Below are 15,638 nucleotides of genomic sequence, written 5' to 3'. Positions count from 1 at the left end.
ACAATGGGTTATTACACGAAGGCCATGACCTGCAGGATTGCTGACATATTTAAAGCTTAATTTCAATTAGTTATTAAAAACTTCAAAGCTTACTAAAATTAATTTACAGGTCTGATTGTGCGGTGTGTAATTTTATGAGTACAGCTGTGTATTGGATATTCAAATCTACAAAACTTGATGACATTACCACCATTAGAAATTAAATATTATTATAATTAATGCCATGATGTGACTATTTTCCATTAATTATACGTATTAATGCTATATTGATGATATGAAAATGAAACGTTTGGGGTTATATAAATAGATGTAGAGAATATATGAAATTAGATCTTCATTTCTATAATTTACTGAATGGCGGCTATATAACTTCAAAACTTACGTAAGATATTAATATTGTTATTAAAAATTAAATATTTTTATGGATATTAATCAAGTGGGATTGGGTCTTTTTCATATACTTAATGGCGGTGTGGTGTAGATATTTATATGCGTCATTCTCTTCAGTATTGGCTCGAGAGAGCGCAAAAATTACAGTTCCTAAGGAAAGACCAAAAGGTATTACTTACTGATAAAATAAGAGACCTACAAGATTTTGTAGTCTCCCGATCATTTCAGCAAGATCTCTTAGCAGAATAAAATGGTTTTACCCTCTACATTTCAAGCTCTACATGCAGCAGCTATACCAAGATGCTATGTCTATTGTTCGAAAGCATAGCAAACCTGACATTTTTTAACTTTCGCGTACAATCCACAATGACTTGAATTAGCTATTGCTTTACTTCCACATGGAAAACCCACTGATCGTTCTGACATTGTTACTTGCGTTTTCGCGTTGAAACTCAAAACCTGAAGGTGGATAGGTTCAAGGGTATAAAAAAAGCCATTCAGAGGGAGTATGTTTCATTGTTATGGAAGAAAATAACTTTCAAAATGTCTGGTATCCTTTATTGAAAACAAATCTGAACAATTTTTATTTGAACGTCTAATGGACTTAGTTTGCAGCGTTTGCTGCACAAACCACTAGTACTTTTATATTTACCTCAAATAGTGTCTTTTGAAGTTGATGTCTAAAGGTAAATTGTTTATTTTATAGGTTCAGACATAATAAACATAAAAAAACATATTTTAAATAAGTGAATTTCGACATTTAATGGTTGTACAAAGTTACACAGCTAATTGGGGTAACTTTGTACCACGTATGTGTTTTCCTATTAAATTGAATTCTCTATATCCTTCTTCAAATTCAAGGTAATTTTTGACCATACAATATGAAAATACATGACATTTTATTTCATATGAAGTCACAATTTTTTTTTTTTTGAAACCGTACAACATTTACTGTAACAATAAAACATACTAGCAGTATAGTAGTAAAATATAAACTCATGTTTTAAAATGTTCATTACTTAATATTGCATGTTTGATATACGTTTTATTTAATTCACTAATCAAATTCTTCACAGTTTCAAAATAATCAGGCCACCGGCGTGGCTCAGTCGTTTAAGGCGCTTGCCTGCCGGTCTGAAGTTGCGCTCGGGCGCGGGTTCGATCCCTGCTTGGGCTGATTACCTGGTTGGGGTTTTTTTCGAGGTTTTCCCCAACCGTAAGGTGAATGCCAGGTAATCTATGGCGAATCCTCGGCCTCATCTCGCCAAATACCATCTCGCTATCACCAGTATCATCGACGCTAAATAACTTCGTAGAAGCATTTCCTTCAGGATTAATAATAGTAATAATAATAATAACAATAATAATAATAATAATAATAATAATATTTAAATATTGATTTTCAAGTATTTATTTACAACTTAACAAGAATTCTATACAGTATCAGTTATGAATAACTTCGTTGCTCTAGGCGACGTAGACATTCATGGACACAATTAGAGACTTAGTAACATGCTCCATTATTTTCTGTCTTAGAAGGCGCCGTTATTTCCGCATTGTAACAAACTCGAAATAATCTCTGCAGAAGATTTCGTCTCTTTTGAAATGGTGAGTTACAGGAGCTCTCCCACTGGTTTGATGATGATGTCGTGAATCTGAAAGATATAAGAAATCAATTATTATTGTGTAATAATAATAATAATAATAATAATAATAATAATAATAATAATAATCAGGACCATAAGAGAAACGAAGATATACGTCGAGAACTGAATATCGAGAGTGTAATAACTATAATTGAAAAATATAGAAATAATTGGTACGACCATATAACAAGAATGTCCAACGACAGGATACCTTTCAGAACATGGTGTTATAGACCTACACGAAGAAGACGAGTGGGAAGACCAAAGAGACGTTGGAGAGACCAGTTTGATGGATAAAATTCTGGAGGCAGAACAGGCCATCGGCCTAAACCTTGAAGTTATTGATGATGATAATAATAATAATAATAATAATAATAATAATAATAATAATAATAATAGTAATAATAATAATAGTAATAATCATAATCGTCATAGTCCTGACAGGTATCAGGCCGAGTGACCTGTTACGGCCTTGTTTTCTGTCCATCTCTTTTGAGGTCTGCCAATGGATCCCTCTTGGTCGATAATTTAGAAAATCGTCTTTGGAAATCTGTTGCTGCTCATTCTGTGGACGTGATTTTTCCAGTTTTCTTGACATCGCCAAATGTATTCCATCTCTGGTTCAGCCTTGAGTTCCTCCATGATATCCTCGTTCCCCTTGTGGTCGAATTCAGTGTATCCTGCAGTCCGCCTCATGAATCTCATCTCACATGCTGTGATTCTAATAATATGAGCTTTTAATATGCATGTCTCACTGCCGTAATAAGGGTGAATTTAAAACAATTGTCTCTGGTTGATTGATACATAAGTCCTTTGTTAACATTGATTTTTTAATACTGATTATGAGAATGTATTAATTTTAATATATATATATATATATATATATATATATATATATATATATATATATATATACAGGGTGTTTCAAAAATAGAGGGCATAATTTCAGGTATGTATTCCCCATATGTAGACAGTACGAAAAGTTCATTACAACAGGTGTCCGGAAATGCTTGGTTTCCGAGTTATGGCCTTCAAAACAGTAATATTCACCGGAACGTTTTTCTTCCCGCAGGTAGTTGTCTTTCCAACAGATGTTCAAAATGTCCACCTTCTGCTAAAATGTCCACCTCCTGATTGAATACAGGCCTCACATCGATGTCTCATGGCCCTGCGGACACGATCCCAAATTCCAGGAGTATTGCATATTTCCTCACAACCTGCCACAATTCGATTCCGAAGGGATTCCATGTCAGGTACCGGAGACGAATACAATAATGATTTTAAATGGCCCCACAAGTAGAAATCAATAGGGTTGAAATCAGGTGAGCGTGGAGGCCAAGAAATTGGGCCACCTCTACCTGTCCATCGATTAGGGCACCTATCCTGGTACAAACGACGAGCCAGCGCAGCATTGCCGTCCGTCTTACCGTACATGAAGTGCACTTCTGCCAGCTCCTGATTTCAGTACATGTCGCAAGTACAACGCCAAACACAACACTCAGTGTACTCTTCGCCTCGGAATCAACTGTTAGAGTGTCCTCTGTTAATATCTTCTGTCACGGCACCTATCTGCGGGAAGAAAAACGTTCCGGTGGATATCACTGTTTTGAGGGCCATAACTCGGAAAGCAAGGATTTTCGGACACATGTTGTAATGAACTTTTTGTATTGTCTACGTGTGAGGAATACATACCTGAAATTATGCCCTCTATTTTTGAAACACCCTGTATATATATACAGGATGTAACAACTTTAATGTTTAGAATTTCTGGAACATGTTCCCTGACACATTCTACGTTGATTAAACCTAACATACCTATGTCCGAAATTGAGAGGTTACAGAGATAACAGAGCTGGAAAAAATAGAGCTTCTTGCAGCTCCAAGCATTATACCGTTTATACAAGGCCTATTTTATGGCATTACTAAGTAGAGATACATAAGAAACATTTGAAAAGCAGTGAATGAAGGAAATTTTACTTTTAAGAGAAATTAAATTAAAATTGTTTAGGTTGCTAAGGAAACGAAACAGACAACAGTTTAAAATAACAGTTGTGAGAAAAATAAACCGTATTGTAACTAGTCTTTTTATTGAGTTTTGACCATTAAAACATGGCTTTTGTGTACACACATCAGGAATACGCCGACATAGTTTATGTGTATGGCCTGTGTGATGGCAATGCAACAGCAGCTGTTTTGGCATATCAAGCACGGTTCCCAAATCGTAGGATTCCTAGTGCACAGGTATTTTCACGTGCCTATTGGCAAATTTCATGAAGTACAGTGTTTGGAATCTTAAGGACATTTTTTTTTCAACTTTGCACTGCTTCTTTCATACTCACAAGTAGTTGATATTAAAGTGTAATATGGTAATAATAAAAATAATGACATAGACATGTCACTTTCAGAAATTGGTGTTACTTCTTTCAGTATTCAGAGATAAAATTAAACTCAAAAATTTAACTTTGGGTGTACAAATACTCCAAACCTATAGAACTTTGGATATAGGTATGTTAGGTTTAATCGACGTAGAACGTGTCAGGGAACATGTTCCAGAAATTCTAAACATTAAAGTTGTTACACCCTGTATATATATATATATATATATATATATATATATATATATATATATATATATATATATATATATATTGGACTAGGTTTAGAGCATTTTGTGTTCAATGACTGCAGCTAGATAAATAAATAAATAAATACTACTAATTATAATACTAAAATAATAATAATAATAATAATAATAATAATAATAATAATAATAATAATAACAATAATAATAATATATTGATATATGAAAGGAATTAGGATAGACTTTAGTTTATGCTCGCTATAATTAAGATACATATTACTGGATTCTACTTTCTCTTGTTCCAGGACACGCACCTGTACATGAGGTGGGGCGCCCAGTGCATAAACTACGGCGTCAGCGATGTCTTGGCTGAGAAGGCTAGGAACTCGGTCGTACAACTCGTCGCTCTTGCCTGCCGCCTGCAGGAACTCGGTCTTCACAATACCCGGGCTGATGCACTGCAACAGGTAAGCGTGACTACAGCGCTATTTATTATTCACGGCAGCTATTTGCGCAGTAGTATCTTAGAATGTTTTAAGCCGCTGCATTGCAACCACAATGCGAAAGTTACCATAGCAATGTACGTGAAGATTAATTTTTGGTCCTATAGAATATATCTGATATGGTAACAATAATTATTATAAGAGAAAAATTCGCTCCGGTGCCGGGGATCGAACCTGGGTCCTTGGTTCCACGCACCAAGTGCTCTAACCACTGAGCAATGCAATCTGCTCTGTTTATCTGTTTTTGTAGCATTTATTCACATTATTAAATCCGGCATTCTTATTGGGGCATTCTTCATAACAGCTATTCAACAATTAACTAGTGATACTCCGTTTGAAAAAGAGGACAGGAACCATGTATTTATATTTAGGCTTATTATACATGTAGTTTAAATTCCGTCAATATCTATTTTATTACAAAATATTTACAGTATAGATTTAGGCTTATATCATACTACTTAAAAGTATATTTATATCTAATTTATTAGAAAATAATTATGAGAAAATAATAATGATTTGAAGAGGTGGAAAAATTCAAATATCTTGGAGTAACAGTAACAAATATAAATGATACTCGGGAGGAAATTAAACACAGAATAAATATGGGAAATGCCTGTTATTATTCGGTTGATAAACTTTTATCATCCACTCTGATGTCAAAAAATCTGAAAGTTAGAATTTATAAAACAGTTATATTGCCGGTTGTTCTTTATGGTTGTGAAACTTGCACTCTCACTTTGAGAGAGGAACAGAGATTAAGGGTGTTTGAGAATAAGGTTCTTAGGAAAATATATGGAGCTAAGAGGGATGAAGTTACAGGAGAATGGAGAAAGTTAAACAACGCAGAACTGCACGCATTGTATTCTTCACCTAACATAATTAGGAACATTAAATCCAGACGTTTAAGATGGGCAGGGCATGTAGCACGTATGGGCGAATCCAGTAATGCATATAGAGTGTTAGTTGGGAGGCCGGAGGGAAAAAGACCTTTGGGAAGGCCGATACGTAGATGGGAGGATAATATTAAAATGGATTTGAGGGAGGTGGGATATGATGATAGAGACTGGATTAATCTTGCACAGGATAGGGACCGATGGCGGGCTTATGTGAGGGCGGCAATGAACCTCCGGGTTCCTGAAAAGCCAGTAAGTAAGTTAAATCGTATACAAAAAATTCCTAATGATTTTGTGATCAATTTCATAATTAGGCTCCCTCGGTAGTAAATTTTTGTTCAGTCAAGTTACCAAGTTATTTACGTTGAAATTACTTTCAGATAGGGTGACCAGATTCACATCGATAGAAAAGAGGACACAAAGCTTGAAAAAGGAGGACATTGTTCGGAAAAAGAGGACAGAAAATGTGTATTTATATTTAGGCTTAGTATACATATAGCTTAAATTCCGTCAATATATATTTTACTACAAAATATTTACAGTATAGATTTAGACATATCATACTACTTAAAAGTATATTAATATCTATTTTATTAGAAAATAATTATGAGAAACGTAATAATAATGATTTTACAGTTAGCTACATATCAAAGTCAAGGGAACTATAATTGAATCCATTATTTCGACATGTGATATGTTCGGCAAGTTACTTTTTTAATCAGAGTGCTCTCTATTCTTTCCTATAACATATTGTTGTTAAAAATCATAAAATAAGTCATATTTCATCTATAGAAATGGATAAGAAATGGACTTTTAGTTGGCTTAATGTCATAAATGCTACTGAAGTATTTTGCGCAGAAAAGTACAAGTTACGTTTTCGAAATAACCAATTCTATTAAGTATTAAAGAGGACAGATAATATCTATTTACATTTAGGCTTAAGCCTATATTATACTTAAAGTTATGTCAATATAATTATATTTTATTACAGCATAGCTCTACTTATGACAAAACTTAATAATATAAAATGATTTTACAGTTAGCAACATGTATGAAAGCAACGACAATGAGAAATAGGAGCAAGGAGAGTTATGATCGTTGGCAAAGAGTATATTCCGTCGTTGCTGCTGCCACCTCCAGGCAAATTGCTTGAGAAAGGCGTCAAATCAGATAATTTCAAAATATCAGACAAACAAATTACGAAAAGGACGACATTTCTTGATTTCTTTTTAAATTCGCCCGAACCCCGGACAAAGGCCTAAAATGGAGGACATGTCCGGACAAAAGAGGACGTCTGGTCACCCTACTGTTAGATCAGTTAATGGATTATGACAAAATTTGGTAATCATTCTTGAGTGATTGTAATTTGCTAATCAGTGAAATATTGTGCCGTCTTCTGTATCGTAACTTACGGAGACTCGAATCTTGGACTTCTGGTTGACTAGTTCCCTTCGAAGCCCCTCGGTGAGAGCTTTCACAGCGTGTTTGGATGCGGAGTACATGAGGAATGGGTGATCAGCTGGAGGGATGACGTGTCCCAGGAGACTGAAAGAGAAGAAATGAGTGTAACAAGAAAAGATATAGGTCCACCTTGCACTTCATATAATTATGAAGTAAATGATCAGCAACATGTCTCCCTCTGCAATTCACTTCTGTTCCAGCTATAGGGTTATAGTAATCGCTAAGATTCCTTTAATTCCTCCTGAACGAGAATAGTAATATACGTTACAAGAGCGGTATGTTGACGTTTTCATGTTCGAGGAAAAGATTGAAAAAGCGAAACGTAGTTGAGCTTTTTTAATTTCCGAGAACATGAAAACAAACATACCGCTCGTGTACCGTACATTATTTTGTGCGAAGATCAGTTATTACATACCTGAAAGACGAATTTCTAATTAGTTGCAATGAAATCTCCATTTGGTTTCTGTTCAATGACGGCAACTTTGAAAAACAAATATAACTATCTTCAACATTGTTCCTATAAAATGTTTTCTGTGTTTACTATACTGCAGCAGGCCGTGATGTACGTCTGTCTTTTTTTCCCCCAATCTATGATGAGTCTGGAATCTTGTTGATTTTTTCACGGCTTCCTTAATGTTACTTGCATTACAAATGCAGTAACTTTAGTGGAGTTGTAGAGTTAACTTAATTTTTTGCAAATATTTAAAAACAATAATTAACAGTGAAATTTAGGTGAAATTGCAGTGGTAAGTTTCCAATTTATAATTATTACTATATTGAACGTCTCTAAAAATAATATGTTAAAAGCCTAAAGCGGTAAAATAAATATGACGCTTAAGCGGTAAGAAGAGGGAAATTGTTATGTATGTTACGTTGGGAATACTGAATGTGGTATTTCACACTTACCGCGTATTGGTTCTGTGCGGAAAACAAGCAAATACGCACGATCTCGCACAAAATATTTTCTATATTGTTCGTCTCTAAAAGCTATGGGAAATGTGACAACATTTTAGTTTTTATTAAACTTGTGAGTTAACACTAACAACCGTAGCAGTTGACAGAGTGTCGTAAAATGACAAATTTTAAAAAGTAACATCAACAACTGTACTAACCTGCCAATGTGGATGATGTGTCCATCGTCAACTCCTCGAGATTTCATGCATTGTATGGCTTCTTTCGTGCAGATACTCAAACCCAGGACATTCAGATCCAGGATAGTCCGCCAACTCTCAACTGGTCCCTCTGAAACAGAATTAATTGGATGTTTTTAAATTAATGCAATTCTTAAGATTTCTACACAAAAAAAAAATAATAATAATAATACTTACTTACAGCTTTTAAGGAACCCGAAGATTCATTGCCACCCTCACATAAGCCCGCCATCGGTCCCTAGTCTGTGCCAGATTAATCCACTCTCTACCATTATATCCCACCTCCCTCAAATCCACTTTAATATTATCCTCCCATCTACGTCTCGGCCTCCCCAAAAGTCTTTTTCCCTCCGGCCTTACAACTAACACTCTACATGCATTTCTGGATTCGCCCATACGAGCTACATGTCCTGCCCATCTCAAACGTCTGGAGTTAATGTTCCTAATTATGTCAGGTGAAGAATACAATGCGTGCAGTTCTGTGTTGTGTAACTTTCTCCATTCTCCTGTAACTTCATCCCTCTTAGCCCCAAATATTTTCCTAAGCACCTTATTCTAATAATAATAATAATAATAATAATAATAATAATAATAATAATAATAATAATAATAATAATATAGTTAATCTAAATTATCATTTTCGTAAATACGAGGTATAACATCTTGGCCATCGATATACTGTTATTTAAGTGTGTTTTAAAGAAATTCTTGTAAGGGCACAAGTAGTCATAGATGCTGAGGGACACTATTAATCATCACTATCATCATCATCATCATCATCATCATCCGACTATTAGCATGTTGTCCGTTTGATCTGAGGTACACGTGTTTTTTTAAAGAAGGTTATTTTACAATGCTGTATCAACATCTTAGCGTCTGAATGAGATGAAGGTGATAATGCCGATGAAATGAGTTCGGGGTCCAGCACCGATAGTTACTTGCTCAAATTGGGTTGAGGGAAAACCCGGAAAAAACCTCAACCAGGTTACTTGCTCCGACCGGAATTCGAACCCGGACCACCTGGATTCGCGGCCAGACGCGCTAATTGTTACTCCACAGGTGTGGATTTACACGTGTTCGAACCCGACAGAAGCTGATGGATTTTAAAGATCCATTAAATCTTAAATGTGTCTTCCTTTGGGAGGGAAGTAATGCTACGGGTCTCATGTCGTAGATGTATGTCACGAAAAATAAACCGTCGTCTGATATAGGGTTCGAGACAAAATTCGTCGACCATTTTCTCGTCGTCGTTGCATTTCAACACTCAATAATTGGTAAAATTTAAAGCGTCGTTAAAACCAAATTCTTCCTATAATAATTTTGGCAGAATGAGAAATCATCGAGTAAGATGTACTCTGTTTTTCTTTCTCCACATCCAAATTTGAGTCTCTACTCACTGCTTTTGCATATCTTCGTCATTGAGTTACACCGCGTCACCGTTTTTGGCGTGTGAAATAAGTAACGGGAACGTTAACTGCAAGTGTTTTACATTTGCCGCAGTCAGTCTGACAACTGTGTTTGGCATATAGCTGATGTGACGTGTATAGGAAGTGGTACCATTCTGACCTGCATTATCAACATGCTCACAAACAGGGCACTATATATCTAGGATACACGCCAAAAACGCTGGCGCCAACTATATACATAATGAAGTCTCCTGCTCACCCCTCAGACTGTTGGCGCTGCCCCCTCCCGCATTGTTGACGAGCACATCGACGCCTCCTAGGTTGTCTCTGACCCACTTGAAAGCTGCCTTGATGTCCTCTTCGTTGCTGACGTCACATTTGAGACAATACAGCTTGCCAGGCGCTGACTTCACTTGACTCTCGAGATCCTGAACAAAGAGAAGTTCATTACTCATACAGAATGCTTCACGAGGAATAGTAAATACTTTAGGGGGTGATAGTGTGGACTGTTCTGTTCAAATAAACCAGCGGTGGCGAAAATGTAATCGTGCGCCGAGCCACTGTGTAACCTGCAACGTGCATAGCACCTATGGAGGGAGGCGGACACCCGAAGGGGAAGTGAAGCAACTGTCTGACTTATTAACGGATTTTCATTTTCCTTACGTCAAGCACTTAAATATAATTTTATACAGTACAAGGCTACAAACTAATGTTTAGTACGTGTAACGAAGAAAGAAATGAACAATAAATGAACAATATCACAACCTAAAATTAACTGTCTTCAGAATGTCTCTGCGACAGAGTTTCAAAATCAGGAATTATATCACTTACTGCCAGTCGTAGTTGATCACGAAGGTATTTGTCTGTCAGTCGTGATCTAAATTTGGGTTTTACCGTTTTCATTGTTGAAAGTAATTTTTCACAAACGTAAGTTGTAGCGAACATGGCTTCAACAGAGGAAGCGAAAGAACGAAGCTTCGGATATTTATTTTTTGGCAAAGATTTGAAAGTTCAACATTTGTCAAGTCCTTACATCTAGCTTTCATTTGACATCACATAGTAAATCAGTGAGTTCAAATTGAAGAGCTAACCGCATTATTCGTACATCTGCTGAAAAAGGGTCGACGTACAGAGGAGATGATGATGATGATGATGATGATGATGATGATGATGATGATGATGATGATGATGATGATATGATAACAACAACACTTAACCTTTTAATGTTTCATCAGTAACATGTAGTATATTGCCGTATTATGTTATACAACCGTTTTCCTCGTAATACTTGTGAACAAATCATACATTTAATATTCTCATCATATTAACAGCAAAAAAAAAAAAAAAAATGCGTCCTCCCATCCTACTTGGAACTTTCGTACATGGTTTCGAGAGAGACATACGCCACTCGCAGGTCAGAGACAAATACAAATGGAACGGAGTTTGACTCCAGTGAGTGAGAGGGTGGGGGTTGGCGGAGGTTAGAAGTAAGCGAAATGCACAGCTATCACTGCAAGCCACAATGTCTCGCGAGTCACGTTCTCGCCACGGCTGACATAAACAATTCTTCACTTTTCTGTGGTTGTGAAGGTACAGATGTTTGAATGTTACACATAACAAGCATTATAAGTGGCAGGAAGGAAAGACAAATGAATACGTACTCTTAACTAAGTACAGAGGAATAATACTTCTAGGCCTGCGTAATGAATTTATGAAGTGATGACGAATTAGAGAGGTCTTACTTTGACGAGTTCGCCTTCTGTTTTAACATTATTTGAACATACCTTTATCCTCTCCACTCTTCTGGCGACCGCAACTACTCTGAGTCCTTTCTTGACCAGATCAACTGCAATGGTGGCCCCGATGCCGGCGCTGGCTCCGGTTACCATGGCGACGCGTCCCGACCAGCGTTCCATGTTGAATAAAACAGCTGAAATGAAAGAGAGACCAGCGTATAGATAATTACAAGTATGGACACTTTACGTCGGTACCTTTGACATAGCACAACTGATTTCAGTGACCTTCAAACTAGCTTGAGCGTGAGATTCTACTTTCTCCCTAGAGTTTGCGCTGACATCACACGAGCGGAAATATAGCACATAAAATTAATACAGCTAGGTACATTATGTACTCAAAATAAATTGGACCGATGAAATAATAAATCCGTCATTATCTGTAATGTCTAGACTCTAGAGTTCCTTTAGAATGAGAGTTGAGACGTTGACCCCAAAAACAACAATTAAAATATGTAGCGCTGAAAATGGAAAAACAAAACTTCTATGAGAAGTAAAGCCATATGTTTGGTATTGTCTTATTTAATCAGGCTATTCTACAAATGGTACAAAATCCAGTCGTTTGAGATGGGCAGGACATGTAGCACGTATGGGAGAATCCAGAAATGCATATAGAGTGTTAGGAGGCCGGAGGGAAAAAGGCCTTTGGGGAGGCCGAGACGTAGGTGGGAAGATAATATTAAAATTGATTTGAGGGAGGTGGGATATGATGATAGAGAATGGATTAATCTTGCTCAGGATAGGGACCAATGGCGGGCTTATGTGAGGGCGGCAATGAACCTCCAGGTTCCTTAAAAGCCAGTTAAAAATTATAAAAAAATCTACAAATGGTTTTTGTAACGTCAAAATTAAAATTTTGGGGACAATTGAACATTAATTTTGTCGAGAGACACTTACCGTGCCACAAGGGTTTTTTTGAATGCCACAAATCACATATTTCCATCTCAAACTATTATTGTGAGAGACTATTTAGACTGAAACACAGATGGTAAGTATATTTTTTTTTATTTCTATGATTATTTTCTGGCTTTTGAGCAAATACGAACTAAAAATTTTGAAAACTTTCACGCAAGGGGTCTTTATAGTTGCGTTAATATAAAATATAATTTAAAAATATAATTTGAAGACCATTAGCTCTAATGACACCACATTTTGTAAAGATGATAATTAGACCTCGGATTTTAGGTAAAAATCTAATTTGTTCCTCATGATATATACAAAAGAAAAGTTTTATATATACGAATTATGGAAATATATGTTCGAAAATGGTGGTCCTATACAACCTAAAAATACCTAATTTCACGTTAGAAACTATTTTTACCTAATTTTACATTTTCCAATTTCTACAGTTGGTAATATGGAAACGCTGTGTAATTCTGTATGCCAGTCGTGCCTTGACAACAATCGCAGCTAGTAATCTACACTGATGCAGCCCCGTACATGATTGCTGCCGTTAAATTACTTGAAGTATTTTACCCTGCCTTGCTCCGTATTACTTGTCTTGCCCATGCCATGAATCGCGTAGCTGAGACGATACGGCTTGAATATCCACAATTAAAAAGATTTTTATTAAAGCACCTACGAGGATTCAATTATTTCGAGAGCAACTTCCCAATGTGCCACTTCCACCAGAACCTATTCTTACCCGATGGGGAACATGGTTACAGGCCGTGGAATATTACAGCAAGCATTTGGAGGACATTAAGAACTTTGTTTTGAAACTGGGGGAGGATGCAGTGAGCATTACTTCAGCTAAAAAACTTCTGCAGGACCCAACAATTGCCCGGGATATTGCATTCATCAAATCACATTATGTATTTCTGGTCCCCATTATTAATGCTCTAGAGTCTTCAGGCGAACCGGTCTACACGCAACTGGGATTGATAGAAGAGGTGACAGAAAAAATCAACTTGGTTCCTGGTTGTGTTGGTGAAAAAGTTTATGAAAAATTCAAATCAGTGCTTCAAAAAGACCCAGGACTGACAGTTCTCCGCACAGTTGCTGATATCTTGGCTGGCAAAACACCTGAACATGAATGTGCTGTCCCCTTGCATATAATACCAACATTTAAATACGCTCTGATGTCATCAGTTGATGTGGAACGCTCATTTTCAGCATATAAGATGGTGTTATCTGAGAAGCGATGCAGTTTCTCAATGGAAAACGTAGAAAAGGTGTTAGTTGTTTACTCTGGCTCTAATTATGGACATGTACAATGAAATAATGTTAAATGTTTCGCCTAATTTGTAATGGGAAATGAAATAATGCCATTTTTTGTTCACCTATTTTTGTAATTTAAAAAATAGGAGATTTATCCTTCGAAGAGGTGGAAAAATTCAAATATCTTGGAGCAACAGTAACAAACATAAATGACACTCGGGAAGAAATTAAACGCAGAATAAATATGGGAAATGCCTGTTATTATTCGGTTGAGAAGCTCTTATCATCCAGTCTGCTGTCAAAAAATCTGAAAGTTAGAATTTATAAAACAGTTATAGTACCGGTTGTTCTGTATGGCTGTGAAACTTGGACTCTCACTCTGAGAGAGGAACATAGGTTAAGGGTGTTTGAGAATAAGGTGCTTAGGAAAATATTTGGGGCTAAGAGAGATGAAGTTACAGGAGAATGGAGAAAGTTACACAACACAGAACTGCACGCATTGTATTCTTCACCTGACATAATTAGGAACATTAAATCTAGACGTTTGAGATGGGCAGGGCATGTAGCACGTATGGGCGAATCCAGAAATGCATATAGAGTGTTAGTTGGGAGACCGGAGGGAAAAAGACCTTTAGGGAGGCCGAGACGTAGATGGGAGGATAATATTAAAATGGATTTGAGGGAGGTGGGATATGATGATAGAGACTGGATTAATCTTGCACAGGATAGGGACCGATGGCGGGCTTATGTGAAGGCAGCAATGAACCTCCGGGTTCCTTAAAAGCCATTTGTAAGTAAGTAAGTAAGAACCTATTTTGATTTGTGATAGAACCTATTTTAGGTACCTAATTTAAGATTTTTAGGACCTAAAAGTCCGAGGTCTAATGATATTATTGTAAGGTAGTTTATGTAGTTAAAAAAAAATTAATATTGGGTGAAAATTGTAGAAGTTTTAAAAACCACATGCGTCCTCTTAAGAAAATATATTAAACAATAATTTGGTTGATTTTCGAGATTTTTGGAGCCCTTTCACATCAACAAGTTTTTTTTTCTCGTCATGTTCAATCTCAAAGTGCTGTACTGTGAAATTTATGAATCAACCTCTGATCACGTGACAGAGCCAACACTAGTCTATAGCGCTCACTGCTCGTGTTTGATCCAGTTGTCCAGCCCTGGTCTAGACAGGCTCCAGTTACTTCGACGACAATCCATACAGTAGTTATCACTTCTACTTACGGTTCAGACAGTTCAACAGCTGTAACAACTCTGAAAGATGCTCCCGATGTTTTCCCTTTATATTTATGCAGATAAATGTGAGTTACGGAACCAGATTAGCAGATATAATTGAATATAAGGAAAAAATGACGAGCTGAACTGGTTGCTCGCGCGTCAACCAGTGAGTAATGACTAATCTGAGCTGTTATGTTGACACTATCTCTGACCTTCACCCTATCTCTGCAGGATGGGCGCACGATACAGCAAAGAGCCTTCTTATGTAACACGATTACAACACAGTGGTGCAAACAAAGCTGTTCACAGTGAGCACTTGAGCTCTGATTAATGCAGCCCATCCAACCGGTGTGCCGTAAATGTGTCCCTGGAGTGTATACTTACATACAAGGAACCCGGAGGTTCATTGCCGCCCTCACATAAG

The 15,638-nt window shown here is 36.7% G+C and overlaps 1 protein-coding gene across 1 annotated transcript; it reads right to left on the bottom strand.

The window, feature by feature from the left end:
• Positions 1–1,777: 1,777 nt before the first annotated feature.
• On the bottom strand, positions 1,778–15,380 carry LOC138700934 (dehydrogenase/reductase SDR family member 11-like). Its single transcript, XM_069827374.1, has 7 exons — positions 15,221–15,380; positions 11,816–11,961; positions 10,291–10,459; positions 8,587–8,716; positions 7,426–7,558; positions 4,932–5,075; positions 1,778–2,045 (listed from the first exon to the last, which is right to left on the bottom strand). Exons 2-7 carry the CDS (start codon positions 11,945–11,947, stop codon positions 2,004–2,006), a joined length of 750 nt encoding a protein of 249 aa, XP_069683475.1. The 5' UTR covers positions 11,948–11,961; positions 15,221–15,380; the 3' UTR covers positions 1,778–2,003.
• Positions 15,381–15,638: the final 258 nt, after the last annotated feature.

The sequence above is a fragment of the Periplaneta americana genome, chromosome 6 (genome assembly GCF_040183065.1).
Source record: "Periplaneta americana isolate PAMFEO1 chromosome 6, P.americana_PAMFEO1_priV1, whole genome shotgun sequence".
Taxonomy (NCBI): Eukaryota; Metazoa; Arthropoda; class Insecta; order Blattodea; family Blattidae; genus Periplaneta; species Periplaneta americana.
Note: the sequence above shows the minus strand (reverse complement) of the source record. Positions and strands in the feature narration are given on the sequence as shown.

Bases quoted from the DNA above. Each gene is read 5' to 3' on its own strand.
- LOC138700934 (XM_069827374.1), bottom strand. From the start codon at position 11,947: ATGGAACGCTGGTCGGGACGCGTCGCCATGGTAACCGGAGCCAGCGCC. The intron at 8,717-10,290 runs GTGAGCAGGAGA...ATTCTGTTTCAG, and splicing joins CAGCGCCAACAGTCTGAGGG to AGGGACCAGTTGAGAGTTGG. The intron at 2,046-4,931 runs GTGCGTGTCCTG...TATATCTTTCAG, and splicing joins GCGCCCCACCTCATGTACAG to ATTCACGACATCATCATCAA.